At 44.7% G+C, this 26,341-nt stretch overlaps 1 protein-coding gene across 3 annotated transcripts in view; it reads right to left on the minus strand.

The window, feature by feature from the left end:
* Positions 1 to 2,462: 2,462 nt before the first annotated feature.
* The window catches only part of GALNTL6 (polypeptide N-acetylgalactosaminyltransferase like 6), a 1,150,777-nt gene continuing 1,126,898 nt past the window's right edge, over positions 2,463 to 26,341 (minus strand). For 2 of the 3 annotated variants that reach the window (XM_030879235.2, XM_060301350.1), the window contains 2 exons: positions 24,764 to 24,913; positions 2,463 to 7,962 (listed from right to left, as the gene is read on the minus strand). In XM_030879235.2, coding sequence (XP_030735095.1) covers positions 7,795 to 7,962; positions 24,764 to 24,913 — 318 coding nt within the window. In that variant the 3' untranslated portion in view covers positions 2,463 to 7,794. The remainder of the gene's footprint in view (positions 7,963 to 24,763; positions 24,914 to 26,341) is intronic. The other variant, XR_009564434.1, reaches the window with a different exon arrangement.

A 26,341-nucleotide genomic window follows, 5' to 3' on the forward strand; every position in this document is an offset into this window, starting at 1 on the left:
GCCTCCCATCCACGTCCAAGGGCATTTATTATCCGGATGAACTGGCCTCGAGATGGCTTTCTTTTAAACATCGCAGGGACTCAGCATAGTTATTTCATCCTTGTTTGAGCTCCCATTCTTTAGAAATCCTGTGTTCCCGCCGAAGGCGCTTTTCGGGGCGGTGCAGGTCTGTGTGGGTCTGACTCTGGCCACTTGCCGGGGGTGGGGGGATGTGGGTCGGGGAGACGGTGATGAAAGGTGACTGCTTGCTCAAGTGCAGCATTTCTTTTGTGAGATTGTCTCTTTGACATCTCAGCCGCTCCAGCACTTCCCCGCTGCTTCCTCCAGGACAGTAAACGAATTATTTTGAGGAAAGCAAGACATGGCTGTTTCTCTTTCTCTCTCTCATCCTCACCGGTGCCACAGCCCACCTCCTCTCTGCAGGGTGCGGGAGCCTTGTTGGGGACCCCTGGGTCCCGGGTTCTTACTCCTTTCCAAGAATTCAAAAGTCCTGATGACAGAAGTGTGTCTTTTTGAGATGAGATGCACTGTCTAGTTTTGGCTCTAAAAGGAGCTTTTGCACCTGCTGCATTTTTTTTCCCTGTAAGATCTGAACACATGTGGCTGGGATGATTGGCCACATTATACATCACATAACAAGCAATTTGCTGGGTGACACAATCTGAATAGCAAGCAGCGGTAAAGCAAAATTCTTTTGCCCATCATATGTTCTCCTTCATGCATCCATGGTACACACACATACACACACACACACAACTAGAAAAATACTTGGAAAAAAATGTAATTTGGAGGATTTACTCTGTGTGCCACTAGGGGTTAGAATTTAAATACACTGAAAACAAAAAGACCTATTCTCAGTTAACTTTTATTTTTGAAGACAGAGGACAAGGGAGAAACAAACTTTAAAAAAAGATCTTCGTATTTATTTTCAATGAAAAGAAGGTTACAATCCAAGATAACCACACTTCCAACATGGCAGAAATACTAAGCTTTTCTTTACTTTCTGTAGCTGTTTCTAAGGAAGTTACTCAACTGAGTTGGACATAGTGAGATACTGTTACACTTAAAAGACTTTTAATTAAACTTGCAGCGTTTTTCAAAGATGAGAGGAACCATAGCTCAGTCACATCTGCACAATGTTTGTGAAAAGAGCTCAGCCAGGTATTTGCCACCAAAAAAGTAATGTTTCTTTTCTCAAGACAGAACTTGAGAAAAACCATGGTCTAGGTTAGATGGGCTGATATACTGAAAAACAGTGTTAAGTAAATTATTTAACTATATTATGCCTTTGTTTTATTTTCAATACCATTCTATAGTAGCATGAGGCTCATTAACGGAGGAAGGAACAATAATAATTGAATTATTAATACGATGCTTAATGCCAGGCACTTAATGGTAGGGGCCTTGACCTAGTTGATACCATAATACTGCCTATTCTTGGTCTTTCAGCTCTGTGATCTTGACTTAAAGAGCTTTAAAATTAGGGGTTTGGGATTAACGGATACTCTCTACTTTATATAAGATAGATAAACAGCAAGGACCCACTGTATAGCACAGGGAACTATATTCAATATCTTGTAATAACCTACAATGGAAAAGAATCTGTGTGTGTACACACACACACACACACACACATACATATGGATAATTGAATCACTTTGCTGTAGACCTGAAACACTGTAAATCAACTATACCTCAATTTAAAAGAATTTTAAAAATGAAGAGCTTTAAAAGAGAAACTTTCCTCTGGCAATAAATATTTATTGAAGTGAGTTACACTCAGTTCGGCTTTTGAATGAGTTGGGATTTTATCATTTCTAAGACAGGTCTTTTAAATGTAATACATGGTTTCTAAACACATTCAACAGCAATAAAACTAGCTTCAAAAGGTATTTTCAAAATGGTGAGACTGTTGATCTAAGCCAAAGGGTGGATCCCAGACCATCAGGATCCTCATTGCCTAGAAACCTGTTAGAAATGTAAATTCCTGGGCTCTACCCCGGATTGAATGAACCAGAATCTTGGGTTGGGGGTGGGAAGGTGGTCCAGCCATCTATTTTTATTTTATTTTTTTGGCTGCCCCCCGCCACCGAGGGCTGAACCCATTAATACTCCCAAAGTGCACAGTATTTGCTTAAGGATTTCTCCTCCAGAGCTATGCAAATAACTTTAATAGATCACTTCTCCCAAGTACCCTGGAAATCTCATTAAGAGGGACTAATCCTGAATGCAGTTTGGTGTTCTCCCTTTAACAAGCTTAGGGGAAGAAGAGCAAATATAATTAAGGGTTAAAAACAGAGGCTCCCAAGGAAGAATTGTTCCCACCAGTGAAGTAGTTCAAGCCCTCTCGTATTTGGTTTGACTATGAACCAACGACCCTACAGTGAGGTGTGGACACCACAGAGACTGGAAGAAACTGAGGACTCAGTATCCAGGCCTGGGTTCTCATCCCAGCTCCGCTGTGATGAGCCCTCTCAAGCCCTCTCGTATTTGGTTTGACTATGAACCAACGACCCTACAGTGAGGTGTGGACACCACAGAGACTGGAAGAAACTGAGGACTCAGTATCCAGGCCTGGGTTCTCATCCCAGCTCCGCTGTGAACTTGTTGTGTGACGTTGATCTGGGCACACCCCCTGGGCACAAGTCCTGCACTTTCTTCATAAGGATGGTAATAATCCTCTACCACAGAGGTGGTTACAAGGGCAGAAGGAGATAAATGTAAAATCACTTTAAAAACAAAAGCAATATTGCAAATAGAATCTGTCTGTCTATCTATCTACCTATCATCTATCGATCTCTATCTCATACCATAATATTGAGAATTAATAATATGGCTACTGGTGGGCATCTACTGTTTTCAGCTTGGAAAAGTAGAAAATGACTTAGTTAATTTCAAATCAATTTTTTAAATCATGGAAAAAACCATTTAAACTAGAATCGTCTTGATTCAACAAAACAATGTAGATGGGTGTAAGAACTCTTAATGAAAAAGCTTCCATGAAGCAACTTGTAAAGAACCATGTGAATGCTTTAGACGATCACCAAATAGAACTGGTTTTCGTCTGGTCCTGTGTGAAGGGATGGGGTGAGACGAGCTGATTGCTTGTAGACTCTGGGCCTTCATAAGTACGGGAACTATGAAGTAAACAGGCAGGTGGATTATAGATAGAGTGAGCATAAAATTTGCTGTCCAAACTAGGACACTTTTAAGAGTGAAAGGGGGGCGCTGTTGATAATTACACAGGCAGAAACCAGGACTGTCCCTGGTAAACCAGGACCTATGTCACTTAGTTACAAACTAATAAGCTCACCCTTCCCAAGGTGAGTGATGTCAGGATAGAAGATTCTGCAATGTCCAGCCTTTCTGTTCTGAGGTTAACCTGGGCACACGTGGGGTGTGGCAGACTCTAGGGACCCTGGGGGCTGTCTTGTGGTGAGCTGAAGGGGGCCACTTCAGGCCGGAGGGACAGAAGAAATGTCCCCAGGTTTCTCTGAAGCATTGCACACGTGCCTGAGCTATCGTCTGCTGAGAAGCCGCGGTACCGGACGCACCAGCCTGACGTGTCAAGCGCGGAGATGAGTACCTGTGATAAAAGCTCCGAGCCAATGTCAAGTCTACCAAATAGAGTCGCAAACAGCTCCCAGGCCTCCAACAAAGGCTCCAGACATAAATCAAAGAGCAATCTTCCAAGGTCGGTGGCATGGGAGGACTGGCCACTTGTCACTCTTCAGTGTTCCTGCCACGGTGGCACACGTGGAGGGTAATTACAGCTGGTGGTGTCGTGTGAGAGTTAGGATGGCCAGGGCAGCACCTGGTGATGGAGTGAACGCAGGGGGTGATGGGCACCCGTGTCTAGAGATACAGACTACCTCTTGCCGTTTGCATTTACTCCCAGAATCTCAGGGTATCACTGAGAAATATTTTCCCTTTGAGGTGTTGTCTCCCAGGATTTATATAAAATGCCCTCTTTCTTTATCTCCAGCAGCTGCTTATGAAAGTGTACTTCCACCCTATATCCCTGCCAGGGGAAGAGGCCTCAGGAGATATTCCTAAAGGGGTCCCAGGGATAAATCAATGTTCACAAGAACCTCGTATTATTAGGAAGACTCTAACTTCTGCATAAGGTGACCCGGCAGCATTTGGAGGCTGGGGCACTGTCCACTCCTGGGAAAGAGTCTGTACTTCAGATGGGAAGTCAAAAGCAGAAGGCATGTCCCAGCCTTCCCATCAATGCTGTTCTGGTCCTCAGATGTGTGATGTCACCCAGAGGTGGGCATGGCCTTTTCTCAATGGACAGTCGGCTTTGTCATCCAAGTGTCCTTGGCTCTTTTGATGTGTCTGACGTAAAGTTTATATGCCAGTCTTTCCAATAAACGTTTCCTTTTTGCTCCTTCATTGTGGAGATAATGAAGTTATTGGAGTTATGAAGGAATTGAAATCGAAGTTTTTCATGTGAGGGCAAGAAGCACAAAAGAGATATTTATATGCCCTTTATTTTCTGGCTGATTTTTTTTTTTAATTTATTTATTTGGTTGTGCCGGGTCTTAGTTGCAGCTCATGGGTTCCTTAGCTGTGGCATGCGAACTCTTAGTTGCGGCATGCATGTGGGATCTAGTTCCCCGACCAGGGATTGAACCCGGGCCCCTTGCACTGGTAGCGCAGAGTCTTAATCACTGTGCCACCAGGGAAGTCCCCTGGCTGCTTTTTAAAAAAACATATAATTGTCCCTAAAGGACACCTTGTCAAGTGTTTTGCTAGAATGTGAACAGAATGGGCCTAACGCTCTCTTTCATTGACTGTACATCCATTTTCGTTACGTGTTACACATCTGTTGTGTAACGCTCTATGTTACCAATTCACAAAATAATCCTGGAACAGGCATTGTACACTGAGGCCTCTGTTATCATGAATACATTTCAAAACAGTCATGTGATCATGTTACTATTTTAAACTAAATAGCAGTAGACCTAGAAGCCAGTCATTGTTATTGCCATGGTATTAATCCAACCTTGGAGCACATATAAATCCCACAATTAGTTCACAACTGTTTTCCAGCCTTTTCTCAGTAAATGCATAGAAAGGATTTGAAAAATTAACTATTTTCTAACTTCTGGCAAAACCATTTCTTATTCTGGAGAAGTAGCAATTTCCAGGGCCGGATGAACTTTCTGCTGGTTTTCTTCTCATTCTGATAAAAGGGCGGGTCAGAACTCTGATGCTTCATTTCTAAATCGTGTTCTTTCCAGGAAAGAGAATCTCTCTGACGACTGTTCAGTCCTTCTGCCGAATAAATGCAAAAACATATGCAATTTTCTATTTTTCAGAATGGCCATAGCGGTATTTCAAGTAAGCGGAGTCCCGCTGTTTGGTGGTACTGGGAAACCTCCTTGGACATGTTTATTGCAGTGCCAGGCCCTCCTGCCTGGGAGTAGATTATGAGGCTTTGTTTGATTCTGTTCCCACTTTGCACACATCTAACAATTACTTGGCAGTTTGAGGTTTTCATTTTGGCTTTCATGTCTCAGGCTTCTCTGGAAAATAATTTTAATTTTTTAAATTATATCCTTCTAGCCAAAGTAAGAGACAGGGCCCTCTGAGATCAGATCCTGGTTGTCACACCAAAAGGATGCGTTTTCCCAGGATGAGAGCACCCTCGCATACTGCAAATCTGGGCTTTTTGGGGTGCAAAACCTGGGGCTGGCTCTTCGGTGGAACTGTAAACAGCAGTCAACTGTTTAGTGACATAATGTGGGGTTTTATAGGCTCATCTCATTCTACAACCAGATTGCTGTCTGAACGCTTGAGATAAATCTTCACCCACTCTCTGGAATTGTTCAGCACACAGGTTAATTCCTCACTATTGATTTTCTCCACTACGCATCGTGGAAACCTCAAGACCGCTTGACCTACACACACACAAAAATCTCTGCGACTGTCAGTTTAAGTAGAATAGCTTTTCAAAAGTATGCTTGAAAAATCAGTAAAGATAACGAAATAACTCTTCCCCACCCATTAGCAGGGCAGTTTAACTGGACATTTTGATTAGATTTGAAGGAGAGAACAAAATCATGAACATTTACGCGAAGAGGTTTCACATGTTAAAGCTTCTGAACGTGAATGCTTCTCTTGTGGGCAGCCCCAGGCAGGCATGTTATTCTCATCTAGGGACTGAACATTTCTAGTTAAATCAGAGTAGAAACCAGAACCTTCTTGGATAACAGAAGAGGCAACACAGGAAGAAAAGCACTGGGCACCAGGCGTTGGAAGACCCATCCGCCCTGCCAGGAATTAGGACCACTCTCCTCTGGGCTTTCGCTATTCATCTGTAAAAACAAAGGGATTGGATTCTAAGTGTCTTCCCAGTTCTAAAATTCAATGTTTTTATATCCAAGACAATATATATATTTTTTATTAATATGAAAAGCGAGTTGAAAGAAAACAACAAAAGCAAAATAAAAACTTTGTTCTACCTGAAAAAGACTTGAGAAATATATATATAAAACAAACATCATTCTTTCCTCTATATATCCATTCCTGTATATTCCTGTATACTCATCCCTGTATATGCCTCCCCCACCCCCATTGTTATTGAAAAGTAAAAAAAAAAAAAGTTCTTTTAAGGATTAAATGTTCCATTTAGTTTTTTAATCATCCCTGAAATCTTGTCCCGTTAATAGAAAATGGGGTCAGAAGCACTTTATTAATGGAAATTCCTTCAATGTGCTTCCAAGGAAAACTAAAGCATCCTTAATACCTACGATATAAAACAAATAAACAAAAAACCCCAGCCGAGAGCAAAACCCAACCAGTTCTATGTCCCCGGCACTGATCAAGTATAACTGAAATGTACTAAGCCATTTTCACATCACTTGGAGTGTAGATTTATTTGGATTTAAGAATCTCCTAAACAAATTACATCAACCTCACTCCATGTCCTTCCTTAATAAAACTGTGACTGGACAAACATCAGACTTTTAAAAGTCTAAAAATAATAGAAAAGTAAAAATAGATTTCCTAGGGAAATTCCTCTCCTTAAACCTTACATGGTTTTGCTGCTTCTGTGAAACCTTTTTCTTTGGAGTAACTTGGTAGCATGGTTTTTCGTGTTTGTTTTTCGGCTGGATTCATACAAGGGCACTGAATTAGAACTTCGGCTAATTTATGGAGCGCGAACTTTTAGGACCAGTTAAGTTACCTCCGCTGTGAAAGGAGAATGGCAGCCGTCAATGAAGGCATGGAGACACTCCAAGTCCATTTCATGATGTAATTGAAGTCTTAGATAGCACACCCTCATTGCAAAATAAAACAAGAACACAGAATGGTATGAGCACTCTAGAATCATCTGCAGCACGTTTCACCATTCGAGTCGCAGAATGGCCCGTTCTAAACCTGCGACAGGTCGTCGGAGCGGTCATGCCCTTCACCTGCACCCCACCCACCCGCTTAAGAGGATCCATTCATAGCTACTCACTACTGCAGGATTTGACCTGAGAAATGCTAGGATTCATTAACTCAGCGGTTGTTTGCAAAAGTACCTAAATCATCTTTGCCCTTGGCCAGCAAGGGGACTGCTCAAGTTCTCAGAAGCAGCTGGTGAGGTTCTTAGCCAAGTTCCTCAGGTGCAGGAAGTTCTTCGGGACAACCTACTTTGACGTGGCATCTACATATCTTTAAACCAGACTTCCTGGATCTAGGAAATGTTATTCCTGACTCCTTTGACCCAGAGACTGGCTAAAATTTAGTTTTTATAACCTGTAGGTAATCACTGTTTCTTCCTTCCTTTTTTTCTTTCTAGGAGCTGGCATGGTAGTTAAATTTTTCTAAAACAGTCATATTAATATGTTCAAAAATCCACTGCTGAGTCTCGGAGAGAGGGTCACATCTGGCCATGAAAATCTTCTTCTCTGCTGGGTTGCAATCCATGCAGCTGTTACTCACAGGATGGAATAATGTTCTGTCCTGCAGGGATCGGAAAGAAAAGAAAAGACTGATATCATGCATGGTGAATGCTTGGAACCCAAACTATAAAGAGAAAGTAAAATAACCCTGCTGATACTTCAGTATCTACCCAGAGTGTGAAAAAAAAATAGACCACCTCCCAAATCAAACAACAGGAGGTGGGGTTGCCACACGGAATGTGGTTTCCTAGGAACCGTGGGCGCAACGTGGGCCCTCCAAGCAGATTCAGCCAGAAACAAAGAATTCATTCATTCATGGACTTTTAAAAAATATAATCCATTCATTGCCTGCTCTGTGGTAAGCATTTTGTTACACGCTCGGGTTTTGAAGATGAAAAGTACATGAGGTTGCTTGTCAACTAGCTACTAATCTAGCTGTCTGGGGAGAGGGATGCATACGGAAATGGTAATTTAGTCCGCAGTAGACACCACCGCAGCCTCGCACACACACCCAGAGGACCAGAAGAGTCATCATCTTCCCTACCCTTGTACTGGGAAAGGCAAATACCAGAGGACCGGGAACCAGGATGAACTCGGGACTGGGGGTCCACAGTGCGCAGGCGGAATCTCCAAGCACAGGCTCAAACCTGAGCTTCTGCCTCTTCCCGACCCCTTTATTGGCATCGCTGCTCTTCCTGGGATGCAACTCTCCCTGCCTTTTGTAAAGCGGAGGGAGGCAGTGTTAGCTCAGTGTGTGATAAAGAGAACGGCTCTGTGAATGAAGGTGCTAGCAGGGCAGAGTTTCAGTGGTGAGCAAACCCATTATGTGAATAGCCTCTGTTAATACACACGGCTTTGTATTGTGCAAGCAGGGAGAAGGAAGCCAGTGCTACGAGAAAGGGATCTTTCCTCAAGTAGCAATAAATGCTTTTGTCTCTTATAGTGTCTATGCATTAAAAAGAAAAGGGCCAATAGCATGTAAAAACATCCCCAGATCACTGCTGAGATTTTAGGAACAAGTTGTGTTTTATTACTTAGCTTGGGAAACATTTAGAGGATCTGCTTATTTTCTTTAACTGAGGAACGTTAGACTCAGCTTTTAGGCATCCCATGTCAGCATCTCTGGGTTACACTGGTTGCTAACCAATATTTAACATGCTTTCGGACCCGGATGTTTGCATAGTTGGGTGCCTGTGAAGGAAGGAAGAATAAGGAAGGAGGAAGGCGTCCCCAAGCCTCGTTTGCATGTTTCCACTTTCAGTGTAAACACAGAGCTACATCTAATACCTAGGCTCCCTCCTCTCCTCTGCTCTCTTCCAAGTCTCCCAAGTTTATTGTGGATTTCACTTTCCGTACACACGAGAGGGCTGCTGACTTCTCCTGCCCATTTTCCTCATCCCCCGCTTCACTGGCTGCCGTTGGACCCCAGGGCAGCTGGCAGGAGCTCTCCTTTCACGGGCGAGGCAGCAGATTCTGGAGAAGGAGGCTGTGCGCTGAGTTCACCCGCCCCTTCCCTCCTGGGGCTGATGGTAATGCTGAGGTCACAGATCCCATCCCACAGACGCCCCCGCGCCTCCCTAGGCAGCAGCTCCTTGGCCCTCCCGCCCCCCTCCTCCCCAGCATCCCTCCCACTCCATCTCCTGCCCCACTTTCTACCAATTTAGCTACACAGGCCTAATATATTTCCATCAGCTATTCAAAGAGCATCCTTAAGCTGTTACATTCGTGATAATTCTATGTGACCTGCTAAATTCTGAAATTCACTCTGCTCCACATCCATGTACTTCTTTTCCTTCTTAACTCTCCAGATTTCTTCCTATTGTCACTTTTGTCAGTAGCTCAAGCGGGGACCCCCCCATAGACTCGCAGTTTCTCTCCCCAAACACGTATTTCCGTAAAAACTGAAAAATGAGGAAAAAAGGAGTAGAACGTGTTTTAATTCTCTTCCCTCCTCAGTGTGTGCGCCTCAGCGCAGATGCAAAAGCCAAACCAGATCTTCTGAACATTTAATTTTTCCGAATGTTATTTTCCAAGCCATAAGGTGATCATACTTTTCCAAATCTCCAGCTGGAATACACGCTCTGGCAGATCCAGGTACGCTCGTGGGGACAGTCGGGTGGGATGAACAGGTTCAGCACGACCCTGAACCCTCCGGAGTATGTTTCTGTAACTATACGTCATGTTCTCACAAACGCTGAAAAGTAGAATTCCCCACATCTACCTGCGTCTGAGAAGCTTCATCAGTAAAACGAGGGGGTGGATAACATCCATCTCTGAAGCCTCTCCCAGCCATAAAATTGAATGAACATTTTTTCCCAAAGTTCACTGGTGACGAATGACAGGGCATCCAATAGACACTATCAACCATATGCTGGGGACTAACATGATTGTTCTCTGGTTGTGGACTGAGCTTCCGTGTCTTTGGCGTGTCCAACAGGTCCTGAAGGGGAACCTTCTGGAAGCATCTTTAGTGTCCCCAAAACATGCGTCTTCCACTCTGACCTTGGGAGCTACGTACATTGCCATCATTATATTTCTCCTCAGCTCGGCTTCTGGATCGCTAAACGTCATTACTGATGCTTCTCCTGGCTGGCGCATCGTCGTTGGTAAATGTGGCCTCTTGTCCTACACCAGCCCTTTTGAAAAAATTTTTCTTGGAGTCTAGTTGATTTACAATGTTGTGTTAGTTTCAGGTGTACAGCAAAGTGATTCAGTTATACATGTGTCCACTCTTTTTTAGATTCTTTTCCCATATGGGCCATTATAGAGTGTTGAGTAGAGTTCTCTGTGCTATACAAGTAGGTTCTTATTAGTTATCTATTTTATATATAGTAGTGTGTATACAGTGGAATATTACTCAGCCATAAAAAAGACAAAATAGGGCTTCCCTGGTGGCGCAGTGGTTGAGAGTCCGCCTGCTGATGCAGCGGACGTGGGTTCATGCCCCGGTCTGGGAGGATCCCACATGCTGCGGAGTGGCTGGGCCCGTGAGCCATGGCCACTGAGCCTGCGCGTCTGGAGCCTGTGCTCAGCAACGGGAGAGGCCACAATAGTGAGAGGCCCGCATACCGCAAAAAAAAAAAAAAAGGACAAAATAATGCCATTTGCAGCAACATGGATGGACCTAGAGATTGTCATACTAAGTAAGTCAGACAGAGAAAGACATCATATGATATCGCTTATATGTGGAGTCTAAAAAAAGGGTACAAATGGGGCTTCCCTGGTGGCGCAGTGGTTGAGAGTCCGCCTGCCGATGCGGGGGACGCGGGTTCGTGCCCCGGTCTGGAAGGATCCCACATGCTGCGGAGCGGCTGGGCCCGTGAGCCATGGCCGCTGAGCCTGCGCGTCCGGAGCCTGTGCTCTGCAACGGGAGAGGCCACAGCAGCGAGAGGCCCGCGTACCACAAAAAAAAAAAAAAAAAAAAAAAAAGGGTACAAATGAACTTATTTACAAAACAGAAATAGAGTTACAGATGTAGAAAACAAACTTATGGTTACCCAGGGGTAAGGGAGGGGAGGGATGAATTGGGAGACTGGGATGGACATCTACACACTACGACAGCCCTTTTCTCCTTTAGTCTCCTCCGTCATGACAAGATATGCTGGCACAGAACCAAATAGAGTTTTCTCCTCTGGGATAGAGTTCTGAGCCCTCTGGCAAGTCTGCTGTTCCCTAACAACCCTCCTGAAAGGGCACTTTTACCTGGACTCTTCTCTGTTCAGTCCGGAGGCAGGGCAGAGCCTGTGCCCCGGGTGTTCACAAAGTAATGCCACAAACTGTATCTCCTGCATCCTCCCGCCTTCCCTGACCGCTTCCTCCCTTGTTTTTTTCTGTTTTGTTTTTGCCTAAGAAAGTTAGACATCCTTGAGCAGGAAATGAAAACCTTCAGATTCAGCATTACGGCACTGCCCTTCATAACCAAACAGGTCAGGCTAAATTCCAATCGGTCCCCAGGGTGAAGGCTGGGTGGGACTTTTCAAGTAGGTCCTGGAGAGGGACACCTCCTCAAAGCAAGCTGGTGTGACACTCCAGGGTATTCCCAGGCCAGCACGAAATTTTATTAGATTCTGTACTTCCGTAGGGTCCAAATTTTAAAAGAACAGGTATGTTGTAGAAAACATTACCCACTGTGTTCAGGGTAGTAAAAGAATCAGACGTCAAAGATGCAGAGGACTTCCCTGGTAGCGCAGTGGTTGAGAGTCCGCCTGCCGATGCAGGGGACGCGGGTTCGTGTCCCGGTCCGGGAAGATCCCACATGCCGCGGAGCGGCTGGGCCCGTGAGCCATGGCCGCTGAGCCTGCGTGTCCGGAGCCTGTGCTCCGCAATGGGAGGGGCCACAACAGGGAAAGGCCCGCGTACCGCAAAAAAAAAAAAAAGATGCAGAGACAATAAAATAGGTGGGTGAGTTCATAACGTACAAGAAGATGACCCTGAGAATAAACACCCACACGGTGGCAGGGTGCAGGGGGCCAGGGCTTTATTCCATAGGAAATTTGGTCACATTCCTGTTACACCATTCATCTGTTACATGACCCTGGTTGATTACTTAATTCTCGGAACCTCAGCTTCCTCACTTGTGAAATATAGATAATAATATCTGCTTCACGAGTTTGCTGTGGATAAAATGAGTTAATATATGTAAAATCGCTGGCACAATGTCCTACGTGCAGTAACTAACAAAGTAATAGTTATTCCACGCCTGTTCTCCTCTTAATTTATTTTCAGTCAAGGAGCATCCCCAATTCTAAAAATCAGAACGTACTAACCATCTGGTCTGAGACCAGCTATTCAAGACCAAATTGCATTTTCTGAAATACTGGCGAAATAGAATTTGCAAAAATTGGCACCTGCCTCGACCAGTTATCCGAATGGATACATCAGTACCTCCTGGTTTAAGCAAAAGATTTATGGAACCAAAGTAATTAGTTCAGGAATGAGCTCTTCTGTATAGTTATGGTCCGAGTTTGTATGTGTTGCCTGAAATACAACATGAGTTCAACAAATATTTATTAAGCGCTTTTTATTTTCCGGTGTGTGTTAGGAAGTAGGCATAGAAAGATAACCTAAGATGCCTCCCCTGGCCCAAGAAGTGGGGGAGACCAATAGGTAAACAAGACATGTTTGAAGCAGAAAGTGTCAATGAGATTGTAGCTGTGGGGGAATAGGATGAATAAAGAAGGATGTGTGAACAGAGAGATGTGAACTAACAGGTAAATTTATGCATTCAATTTATTCAGCAAGAGTCTACAGGGTGCTTACTATCTGTCAGGCACTGTTTTAGGTGGTTGGGATGTATCAATAACCTTAATAATATAAAAATTCCTGCCCTCCTGGGGCTTACATTCTAGAGGTGGGGTTGGGGGTAGAGCAGTAGGGCACAGACCATAAACCATGAGTGTAATCGTTTCCATGGCCTGTTCAAAGGTGACACGGAGCAAATCAAAGCAGTCCGGAGAAACTGGAGTGCCAAGGGAAGGGCTGGTGTGCAAACTTAAATAGGGAGGCAAGGGTAAACCTCACTGGGAAGGTGACATTTGAGTAGGTGATGAAGAAGGTAAGGGAATTGGCCATGCGAGTATCTGGAGGAAGAGGTGCAAGATGGGGCAATGGCCAGTGCGGAGGCCCTAAGCAGGGATGCAGTGTGTGGATTACAGAAACATGAGGAGGCCAGGGTGAGGGAGAGTGGTAGGAGATGCGTCAGAGGTGATGGAGGGCTCCGTCCATCACGTGCTGGGGACCAGCAGGTCACTTGGCGTGGCCCAAGCCCAAGGAGCAAGGGGGAAGATTCCAGAGGGTGACATGAATTCCACATCATGAAGAGACTGCGGTGTGACGCTAAGGCTTGACTTTTCAGGCAAGCGTGCGGGATGGTGGTTGGAGGATTTAGAACAGTGGAGTTAAGGATCTTGGTTGCCTCATGCTAGTGGCAGAGAGGAGAATGGGGTGGGAGTGGGGGACTCAGGACACAGCTGGAGGCTACTGCAGGGGTCCAGATTTGACAGCAATAGGGAAGAGTTGGGGGTGACATGAGACATGGTTGGAAAGCTTTTTCAGGAGGTGAATGCACAGGGCATTCTGACTGATGGGACGTGGGGATTAAGGTGGAGGAAGTGAAGAACTAGAGGAAAAGCAGTGTTGAGGTGAGAAATGCAGAGAGGAGTAGGATTGGGGGCGGGAAGGATGATCTCTGTTTCAGGTATAACGAGTCGTAGGTGTTTAGGGGACAGCCAGGTTTAGATGCCCCGGAAGCAGTTGGGTATAGACTGGACCTCAAGATAGCTTCTCTGTAAAGTGGGGAGAGGCGAGTTACTCCCTCCTGCTGACTGTTCATTTCTGTGTAACTCACATTGACAGCAAATGCATTTGTGAGAGACATCGCCTTCATGTCCTTTAGTTTCTAGTATGGATACGAGAGAAGGAAGGCTCGGAATTATGGGACTAGGTTTTAATCCTAGTTTTATCTCTGACAAGAATCTCTGATGGCCCCTTTGTTTGCTAGTGATTTCAGTTTTCCATCTGCAAGACGAATGGAGTGGGAAGACGAGGGAGGGATGAGATAAGGGACAAAAATAGCCGCCTTCCCACCTCCTAGGGTCGTGGAGAAGAACCAGGTGGATTTGTGAGTGGCCCTTTGAGCTCTGGAAGAAAGCCACATCAGGTGGTTTTTTCCTGCCTATTTTTGCCGTTGGCATCTGGGAGAAGGAGAGTAACACCTTGACAGGCATAAAAGGGACAAAGCAGTGTGATTGCCTATCCTTTTCAATTTTTTCTTTGGACAGGTACAGTTCCTCACAGGAGGAGAAAATTGGTCTTCCTGCATCAGTGGATAATTTGGCCAATCAGAAATAATGCTTCTGATGCCCCTACCAACACAGTCCTCGGTGTGTGCGCTGAGACAGTGCTGGCAGCCCCGCAGCCCTGCCTGCTGCTCCATTGCTGGTTTTCTGGGCTACAGGCAAGTGATGGGCGTGAGTATACCCTCAATTCTCAGAGCGGCCAGGATCATTACAGAATCGGTTGTGATTTGTTAAATCTCTGCTCTTCACACCATTCAAAGACTTCCCAGGCTCTTTGCTAAATTCTTAGCATGGTCCCGAGGTCTTGTATAGGCAGCCCTGCCCCTGGCCTTAGAATTCATCATTTCCCCTCACACGCAGACGCTTCAACCGGCTTCTCCGTTCTTCCAAGAAAACCAAGCTCTTCCCTACCCGAGGGCATTTGCACAAGCCGATCCCTGTATCTGGGATTTTTTTTAAACTTAATTTATATTTTATATTGGGGTATAATTGATTACGCTGTTGTGTTAGTTTCAGGTGTACAGCAAAGTGATTCAGTTATACGTATATGGGTTTGGCCAAAAAGTTCATTTGGGGGACTTCCCTGGTGGTCCCGTGGGTAAGACCTCGAGCTCCCAATGCAGGGGGCCCGGGTTCGATCCCTGGTTGGGGAACTAGATCCTGCATGCCGCAACTAAGGAGTCCGCATGCCTCAACTAAAGATCCCACATGCTGCAATGAAGACACGGCACAGGCAAAATAAATAAGTAAATAAATAAATAAATAAATAAAAATAAACCAAACTCCTGCCAACGTTACATAAAAGAAAGTTCATTTGGTTAATGAATACGTTGTTCAATAAAGTTCTTGGGGGAAATGAAAAATGTGTCTTTTATTTTTACTTAAAACTGAATGAACTTTTTGGCCAACCCAATACATATATCCATTCTTGTTCAGATCCTTTTCTTCACTTGCCTAAATCCTACTCATCTTTTAGGTCTCCGTTTAAAAGCTACTGTGTCAGAGCAGCCTTGCATACCTCTCTGACCTGGGTAGAGCCCAGTGTCCCGTTCCCATATTATCCTGTACACTTAATGTATTCAATTTAAAAATCTGTCTGCTTCCCCACTAGACTGAAAACTCCAAGACTAGAGAAAACCCATCTGTTCCATATCTTGTTTCCATCTGTCCATAGCTGTTCATCTCCCCTCAGTAAACCTGCCATCAGTCACGTCAACATAATAATAGCTGCTATTTATCGAGTATGTATTTATGTGCCTCGTAGTGTTAAATGTTCTACCCAGATTTTCTCATTTTATCTACTTCATCCACGTAAGCAACCTGAAGAGAGAGGGAATGTGGACAAACAGGAAGCCAGGTTCGTCTGTTTATTTAACAACTGCTAATTCAGCACCTACTACGTGCCAAGCAGTGTTTTAGGTACTGAGGATACTGCATGAAAGAAAGCAGAGAAAAATCCCTGCTCTTGTGGAATTTACATTCTAATATTCAGCGACAGTTAAATAGCTAAAATAGTATAGGAAGACGACTAGACAGCCTATCGTTTCCTCTATGTAAACTTACTAGGAGAGCTAAAGTCAAATCAGGAGAAGTTTTTCGGGCACCTAAGAGAGTAATAGCTGACACTCATTGAACTCTTATTAAGTGCCGTGTCCTAGGTGCATTTAGCTTTTATTTCATCATCACGATAATCTTCTAAGGTAGATACTGTTATTATCGCCATTTGATAAACGAGGAAGCAGAAGCACAGAGTAAGGAGGTTTCCCAAGGTCCCAGAGCTAGGACCACCGTGGAGCCAGAACTCAAATCCCAGATCCCTCAGGGTCCAGCCCCTGTGCTCTCAGCCTCAGCCTGTCTCACCCCCGTCTTCTTCCTCTTCTTCTTTTTAAAATTTTTTGGCCATGCTGCACAGCATGTGAGATCTCAGTTCCCTGACCAGGGATCGAACCCTCACCCCTTGCATTGGAAGCATGGAGTCTTAACCACTGGACCGCCAGGGAAGGCCCTCACCCCCTTCTTAGCCGAGCCAACTAGCAGTCCTGCTCTAGACCCATACGTGCTCAGCAGGGAAGAACTGTCCTCCTTAGCAAATACTAATTTCAAATGTGTATAGTTTCAATTAGCCTGATCCTTTAAAGTTTGACAATCTCCATCTTGACAGGCCTTCAGTTCAGGAAGTCTCTGTCCATATGTTAGAGCCTGAGATAGATTGTGATGAAATCTTTTTACTAGTGACCAGAGGGTGGCAGTGCAGCCTGTTAGGTAAAATGGTAACCGGCAGGGATATGGCTAAGGTACCCAGATATGGCAAAAGTTAAAAGGACGTGACAACGAAATGACTTCAGCTGAATTAGACACACAGAAACAGAATGGGAAGGCAACACTGCTGAAAATGTAGCTTCTTTGCAGGGGTGTATGTACTCCCGTCCTGGGAGTTAACCTCCCTCATCTTTGAATTGTCAAGTTGCACCGAAGATCGGAACTTCTCAGGGTACAATGCTCATGTCTCCTATTGTGTCTCCTATTATTTTCAGAGTATAGGGTATGATGTAGACATTGTGCATCTGGTTTTCAGCAAGATGTTTAAAAATCCCCCTTTATTTTCCTATGGGTAAGCTGGAGAAATATGGGCTAGAAGATAATTCACCATTAGGTGAATTTGTATCTGGTTGAGTAACTGCACCCGATGGGCCAATGCCTCCTCTGTCATAGGATGGAGGGCTCGGTTCTGGGCCTTGTTCATTGGGATCAACAGCTTAGATGAGGGCCTGAGTGCGCGCTACTTTGCCCTAACTCACGGCTGGAGTAAAACTAGTTCACCTGGTAATAAGCTGGATCAAAGAGTCGAAATCCAGGCTGGGGTAAATCTCGTGAGGGAGAATTTGATAGAAACCAATGGATGGCTACCCAAGTATAAAAGGTGAACTGGGGCTTCCCTGGTGGCACAGTGGTTGAGAGTCCGCCTGCCAACGCAGGGGACATGGGTTCGTGCCCCGGTCCGGGAAGATCCCACATGCCGCGGAGCGGCTGGGCCCGTGAGCCATGGCCGCTGAGCCTGCGCGTCCGGAGCCTGTGCTCTGCAACGGGAGAGGCCACAACAGTGAGAGGCCCGCGTACCGCAAAAAAAAAAAAAAGGTGAACTGTACAGGTAGAAGACTACAGAGACGTATCTGTGTAGCAAAGCAAGAGTGGTTTTTTAATACTGAAAGCTCATTAAGAGGCCAAGTATGTGAAGTTAAGGCAGAAAATCAATCAACTCGAGCTAATTCAACAGGCATATACTGCTCATAACAAAGGGGTGCTAGAAACTCATTCTGTTCTTTGGTTAAACACACCTAGAATACTGTGTTCCCTTTTGGGCATCACGCCACCCTCTAGGACCATCTGGAGTGTGTTAAGAATCTGTGTCCAGGAGGCTGAGGTAGGTCCCAATGAAGTTATCTGAAGAGCAGTGGCAGGAAGTTGGGCCATGTAACTGGAAGTAAGGAGTAAAGATCAGACCAGCATTGTTCAAGGATCTGGACTCTGTCTTGACCAAAATGGATGAAACTTAATCTGTGCGGTACCAAAAGTCTTAGAGCTTTATAATACTTGGGACTGTCCAGAAACGAAGGGGCTGATCAGGGATAGTGTGACTGTCTAAGCATGACCACAAGTCCAGGATTTTGTAGTGGGACTTCATTTATCAGAACCAGAGTCGAATTTCACGCCTTTTAATTAAACTCTGTTTCCTCATTTTAGGTCCTAAATCAATACCAAACCGGAATGATTTAAAAATAACAACCTTGTGGCCATCCATCTGGCATCTTTGTGGACCAGCAGGATTTTATGAGCTGAGAAGCTAAAGCCCTAGCACGTAACATAAGGTACCATAAATAGTCTGATGTGGGCACATGTCAAGAATTCCACCCATTCACTTTTTAAAGTACTGTGACTGTTTCACTGTTATCAGTTTAGCCTGACAGGTGTCTTTTTATCTGTATTTTCCTGTTTGATGTTATTTTTAAGCCCTTTCTTATGGAAGTTAAACTATAAGGACACCCCAGAGAGCAACTCAGAAAAGTGATGTAAGCCTTTCACTTTTGGACTTTGGGGAGGCTGTGAACGTGGTTCTGAGACCAAAAGATGTGCTAAGTTTTATCCAGCGCAGCTTGGGGTTCCTGGAGGGGATCTCATCAGTAATTGAGCCCATTTAATGAATACTTATTTACGAATGTCTACGTGGTAGATATTAGGCAGGCCATACAGAAATACAAGAAAAAGTTCCTGCCCTCAGATAATTAACATCTATAAGGGGAGACTAGCCATGCATAATACAATGTTCTAAGTACAAAGGAGGGAACAAAATGCTATAGGAATACAAGCAGAGGGGCAATTCCAACTACAGTAGGAGGGAAGAGTAGGGTAAGGAAAGTAGGTAAAAACTGGAACTAGAAAAGTGATTCTCTATCTGGGTGCCCATCAGAACCTTTTAGGAGCTTTTAAAAACTACCAATACCCAGGCTTCTCTTTCTAGAGCATCAATCCATCCTTATGCCAACAGCACACTACACTAATAATTGCATTTTTGCGATGTCTGGGTACCTGGCACTTTTATAGTGTTTGATGTTTGTTCTTTTTCTTCTTCAACTTTTTCTTGGCTCTTCTTGGCCCTTTCATTTCCATGTACATTTCAGAATCAGCTCATCAATTTCCACAAATAAACCTGCTGAGATTTGACTGGTTTTGCATGAAATGTAAACACCTGCTTGAGAACGGGTATCTTCACAATATTGTCTTCTTATCCTTGAACATGCTAGCTTTCCTTTGTAGTTTTAGAAGTTCCTCTTAGTGATGTTTCATGGTTTTCTGTATAAAGGCCTCGTGCATCTGTTGTGACAGTTATTCCTAATTATTTGATAATTTTATGGTGATCAAATGGAATACGTTTAGAATTTCATTTTCCAGTATTTTGTTGCTGGCATACAGACACTTGATTGTCTTATATTTACTTTCTATCCAGGACTGTGCTGAATGTACTTACTAACTTTAATAGTTTAGATGTATAACCTTTGGATTTTTTTATGGACACAACTATGTCGTCTGTGAGTAGACTGTTTTATTTCTTCCTTTCTGTTTCTTAGACCTTTTAATTTCTTTATCTTGCCTGATGGCCTGGGAAGGCCCCCCTGTGCCACGTTGAATAGAAGTGACGGTAGCAGACATTATATTTTATTCCCAGTCTCCAGAGGGAAGTTGAAACATTTCACCACTAAGACTGATGTTATGGGGTTTTGGTTCTTATTAGGTTAAGTTTGCCCATCAGTTTACTTTCTGTAAGGCTAAGACTTATTAGTCAGAGGGTTAAAAACTTGAGGATTCATAAATAGACCATGCATATAAGGCCCCTCGACTTATGTCAAGGGTGCCACTTCCCTGCAGTGGGAAAAATGATTTTTTTTAAGTAAATGATGATTAATCAATCGAATATAAATATGAAACAAACAGCCCCACTTTACATTGTAAACAATGTAAACAAAAACTATTCCAGGGAATATATACCACAATGCAGAAGATTAAACAACAAAGCTTCCAAAGATGACTTAGAATACTACCTTCTTGACTTTGGTGTGGGCAAAGATTTCCTAAACAGGACACAGAAAACACTAATCGGAAAGAACAGCTCTTCATCAAGGAGAGAGAAAAGGCCAGAAACTGACTGGAGTAAGATATTTACAAAAAACCAATGAAGCACTATAGCTAGATATACCAAAAACTCTTCAAAATCTGTTAAAAAAAAAAAAAAAGAAAAGAAAAGAAAAACAAAGTCAGACAACCCACGTTAAAACACGGTCAACAGACTTGAACAGGTCCTTCTCAAAGAAGATCTCCAAAAAGGCTAACAGACATGTGATCTCACTCTACAACCACAGAACGGAAAAAGGAAAAGAAAAAGAAACCAACGTGCCAGGTGTTGGTGAAGATGGGAAGGTCTGGGTTCTCAGGCAGCGTCTGCCCACAGTTCTTCAGGCCCCAGGATTTCAGTGCCTGCTGACCTGACCTCCTTAAGCTGGCCCCTGTATCTCGCCCTAGGGCCTCTGTTCTCTGGGCTCTAGAACAGCTCTGTCTGTAAGAGCAGCTGCCCAGAGGTGTCAGGAATAAACACCCACCAGGAGCAGCCGTAAGCCTAGACTGCCTGTGGTGGTGTTGAAATATCCCAACCTCCTTCCCGTCGGTATGTGTTGTAGGCCATTGCAGAGGTGTCAGTGGGCTTGGTCTCCCCTTGCCCACGCTGGTACTTGCTTTATCAGAGGCCCTGTATTGGTTCCCTTCCCTGTTTCACTTCCTTACTCTCTGCCACGATTTTGGAGGAGGGTGGGCACCTCCCAAATAAACCACTCGCACTCCAATTCTCACTTCAGGGTCTACATCTGGGGAAACCCCAATGAAGATATATGTTATACTCCCATAAAAATGTTTCCTTACTAGAAAAGGACATGGGAGATAGCTCTTGATCTGAGGGGATAACAGTAGTTCCTATTTCTTAGCATAGATTGCTATGCAGCAGGATACAGCTCACCACTATTCCCAGTGCAAAAAGTGTACTTGTCACCCACATGGATGGAAATTCAATCATATGGTCAGAAACCTTGCTGGAAGTTTTCCACAGTTTACCTCACTGAATTACTGTCTCTGTTTTATTGACGTGGAAGTTGAAAATCACACATGTGAAATAACTCACTCGAGATCACATTACAGTTCCAGGATGAATTAGAATGTCTTGGGCCAGACAAGCCACTGTGACGTTGACCAGATTGTGAAGAGGCAGGATGAGAATTTGGGAGAAGGTACTTCATCTTCTCGGTGGGAAACCAAGTAACGTATAAACCAGAGGGATGCAATGACCAGCTCCTGTGGGCATCCCTCTGACTTCAGGATGGAAGGTGGGCTGGGGGGTAGGGGGAGGGCGGAGGCAGGGTGGCCCTTTAAGAGAGCCTTTGCGGTAATCCGGGACTGAGACTGGGAAGGGCTGCAGTCGGGGCTGCGGCCACAGGGACGGCAAGGAGAGGGAAGGGTTCACACGTCTTAGAGACCAACTAGATGTAGGGGGTTAAGGAGGCAGCGGGACAGTTTCTTGTTTCGGATGTCGTTTTGAGTGTCGGCTGGTGATTTGAATATTTTTACTGAAGTCTCTTCTGCGAGTCATTGTTCTTGTAGCCGGGGTCCCCCTGGTGGCGAAAGAAACCGGAAATGGGATTTCTCACCCTGGGTACCTGCTACGAGGGGAGATGGCTGGGCAGGAGCCTAGTTACACGACCCTAGGATAGGGATTCCTTCCTTTTCTCGTGGTGGCAAAGAGCCACATAGAAAAATAACTGGGAGCAAGGGGGCGGAGGGTCGTGGAGGGTGGTCCACTTCTAAGCTGGGTAAGTTTCTGGGGCTGTAATACACAGCATGGGGACTACAGTGAATAACTCTGTATCGTATACTTGAAAGCTGCTAGAGAGTAGATCTTAACAGTTCTCCTCACACACACACACACACACCCAGAACCCTGTACAGTGATGCATTTGTTAACTATACCTGTGGTCATCATTTCTCAGTTCACAGGTGTATCAAATCGTTACATTGTATATCTTAAACTTACACAGTGTTGTGTGTCAATTATCTCAGTAAAGCTGGGGGAAAAGGGGAAAATCTTCCTGAAAAAAAAAAAAAAAGGCCAACAAGGTCTGAGAGCTGATGGGTGCTGAGAGGTCAGAAAACGGGGCCGACGGCGCCCTTCCCCACTCAGGCAGGTCGCCGGCAGCCACTACTCAACCCAGGAAATCTCTGTGCGCCTGGGAGAAGCGCTTGTCTGGTCTTGGTGATGCAGAATCCAACAGGCATCAGGACTCCCCCCGGGGAATCTTGATCGGATGGCTTAAGGGCGCAGGAAGGAGGAGAGACTTCAAGGCCAGAGGCGCCTGCGCTTGAATGCTGGCTTGGCCCCAAATCTGTTTCTTCCCCTGTGGATCGTACGTGACAGGCCCAGGTGGTTGGTTGTGAGGTGTGGAAGGCACTAGCTCTGAGCACACTCACCAGCTGGAGCACGAGGAGGACGGAGCCTCAGAGATGCCCCACGGGGGTCCTTTAGGCAGTCAGCAGAGTCTCACGTGGATTTGTCAGTGTGCTGCTACAAAGGGCGACCCCAAAGCCGACTCCAAAGATTGCTAAGCTGTCCAAAGCCCCCAGGGCCAAGCAATGCCTCCAAACAGACAAGGCAGCACCCGCCAGAGGGACTTCTTGCTCTGTGCCTCAGGAAGAGCCCTTGGAATAGACAAGGGACTTTCTCAAGCAGGTACATTTGAACAGGCCTGAATCATCACCTCAGATGAGCTGTTTCAGAAACTTTCCATTCTAGGCCTTGGCCATGTTCCCGATGACGTATACATCGTGTTTGCTGTATAACTAACCGGTGAGTGTAACCAGAGTCACGTGAGGCCAGGTCTGAGGAAAGAGCCCAGCACAGTCATGCCTGGCGGGTCCCTGTAAGCAGTGATGAGAAATGGTCTGCTCCGTGGGGACCAACAGTACACGAGGCAAATGGCAGATCAGGTATTTTATCCATGTGCCCTGAAAGTAACTTCCTAACGGTCAGCATATAACCATCAAAACAAAACACTTCTTTATTGCACCACGCATGGACTGTACTATACTGAATAGCAAAAGGGTTTGACAAGATTAATCATTTCTGATATATCTCACAAGGAAAACAGGGAGGTTTTCCTCTTGTCTGATTTCCCCCCATCACCCCTTACCATATCGGACGCCATCTTCTTATTAGCTCTTTTGATTTTAAATTGTTTTTTAAGAGGATATAACAACTGGTGTTTTGTACTTTCCCCACAACCTACCAGACGTTGGCAGGGGTGGGCGGCAGTGTGCGGAATAAACTTGTACAAATGAGTTTGCCTTTGAGTATAATTTTCGGTGCCCACCTCTAAGAGGTAGATGCCAGAAAGCTTACTAAGTGAGGGAACAGGTATCAAAACCAGTGGTCCCCATATTGATTCTCGGCAGACCTTCCCCTTCAGCTCTCTGTGATTTCAGGGGATACTGACTACCACAGCCAAGGCTGGCCAACACTCCTGATTCAAGTGGTGGGTGGGACATTTCCCTTACAGTCTGGGGTGAGGCTGAATCATTCCAGAGTGTGAAAACGCAAACAGAGGGCATCTTCCACCTGGCTGGGGAGGCCCATAGCAATTCTACAAACTTGAGGGGCAGAAGGGAACTTATGAGTTCTTGCTAATTGACAGCCGAGTCCTGCCTTAGAAACCAAAGAAGCTGAGAAAAAAATTGTATTCTAAAAAGCTATCAAAAGATAACTTCATGAAAATATTTTAAAATATTTAATTGCTCTTTATTCTTTACTTAAATGCTCAACTCAATAAAATATGTTTTTATATTTAGTTTTGAACTATTTTTTCTAGCAATAAATGTTACCCTTCTAATTCTTTAAACTTTTAAATTCCCCAAATAAGTTTTCCTTTGTTATACTTGGGCAGGATTTTGGCCAGATTAAAAATGGGTCTTTCTATATAAAGGTTGCAACAATTAGATCTACATGAATATATTAGTATTTGTGTACATGTAATTGTCTTAACCCAAAGTGCTCCCAAGCGAATGAGCCTGAGATGCATAATAAGTAAAGAGATGTGTTAATCTGTGTGTGTGTGAATCGGTGTCGCGAAAAACTCTACATGTGCACATTTGTTTGCAGGGCATATGGCTTCTGCGTTTGGGAGCCATCTGGGTTGAGACCAGGCCCTTCCCGTGTAGGGCTCGTGTCCTGGCTCAAAGCCATGTGAAGTCGAAACTGACTGTGCTGGGTGTGCACGCAGCCAGCAAAGCCAAAACAATGCCCCTTCCTACACACCCTTGTCTTTCCCCTCATCGTCGCTGTGGTCTCCAAATGCATGAACCAAATGGCCAGGTAACAATTTAAATCAAAACAATGCGTTAAAACCAAAAACCTTTGCATCAGAAAACCTTAAGCAGGGCAGTTGGAGAGCTCGCTGCCCGCAGCGAGCTGGCCCTTACCTTTCGATGTCCCCAGAGCTGGTTCCCTTTCATGCCGTGACAGTCATACAGAGTGACCGGGCTGCTATGGGAGATGGCGTCGAAGCAGAATTTTCGGGTGTGCAGGGGCTCACCAGGCCGAATATCTTCTCTCCAGCCAAAGGTGAAGAGCTAGCAAAGCAACAATAGCAGAAAAGCTACGGTGAGTTGAATTTGGAGAGATTAGGAAGCAGGGGGAGATATGTCTTTTAGCTGCGAAGAACTCCTGCTTCGTGATTTACAAGAAAAGAACTATGTCTCAGCATAAGAGGGGCACTGAAAAAGGCATGGATGCTAACGCCCTGTAGCAACACCAGAAGCACTTTTGGCCCAGCCTGGCCAAAAAAGCAAATGAAGTGTTTCCGGTTAGATAGACAGAGGGAGAGAGACAGACAGACAGACAGAGGGAGACAGAGGGACAGAAAGAGGGGAGAAACTTTTTAATGATGTCCTTTACCTTCTTCATTTAGGTAAAAAAAATTAGTGGTTAAATGTTACACAGTTAGCCTAAATGAGGAGATTAACTGAGTAAAGACCAGGAGTAGGGTTGAACTGGATGGATGCCAGCAACTTGAACATTTTGATTTAAGTGAAAGCTAAGCTTGATGAAGTAAAGAATAGGCAAATTGGTTTCCTGGAGTTGGTAAGAGTAATCCTGCCGGGCAGTGTAGAAAGTTCTGGACTGTGACTCCCAGTAAGAGATACAGTTTGCAAACACACATAGATCCCTTTTGAAAATGGAAATGGAAATTTCATGAAATATTTGTCCTCAGTGCATTTAATAGACTCTGATATTCCATCCAAACTTTTCCTGTCTTAGTCTATTCTATTCCATCCATCCATTCTATTAAATTTATTTTTAATTTAGTTAATATGTTTATTTTTGGCTGCGTTGGATCTTCGTTGCTGTGTGCCGGCTTTCTCTAGTTGCAGCGAGCGGGGGGGCTACTCTTCCCTGTGGCGTGCAGGCTTCTCATTGCAGTGGCTTCTCTTGTTGTGGAGCACGGGCTGTAGGTGCGCGGGCTTCAGTAGTTGTGGCACGTGGGCTCAGGAGTTGTGGCTCGCAGGCTCTAGAACGCAGGCTCAGTAGTTGTGGCGCACGGGCTTAGTTACTCCGCAGCATGTGGGATCTTCCTGGACCAGGGCTTGAACCCACCTCCCCTGCTTTGGCAGGCATTTCTTAACCACTGCGCCACCAGGGAAGTCCCCATTCTATTATTAAAAAAATGTGACTTATGGATGCACTAAATTGATTTTACAATGTATTAAATTGAAAAAACTACACATGTGTAAGGAAAGGGTATTTTTTGGAGTTTGAGCTGGATAACCATTTGAGGGGTTCAGTACGAGAAATCCTTAAGTAAGTGGGAAAATGGACTAGATCAGCCCTAGGATTTCTTCCAGTTCTAACATCTCAATGTCAAGAGACTCTGTGGATGTAAAAACAAGCACAGTGCTGAGCTATAAGCAGACAATACACTCGGCTCTGTCAAGCTGCAGATTACTGCAATTTTGGGGTCCTACCTGGGTAAGAAAATGCAGAGAATCTGGCAAAATTCC

This window comes from Globicephala melas, chromosome 6 (genome assembly GCF_963455315.2).
Source record: "Globicephala melas chromosome 6, mGloMel1.2, whole genome shotgun sequence".
NCBI classification, from domain to species: Eukaryota; Metazoa; Chordata; class Mammalia; order Artiodactyla; family Delphinidae; genus Globicephala; species Globicephala melas.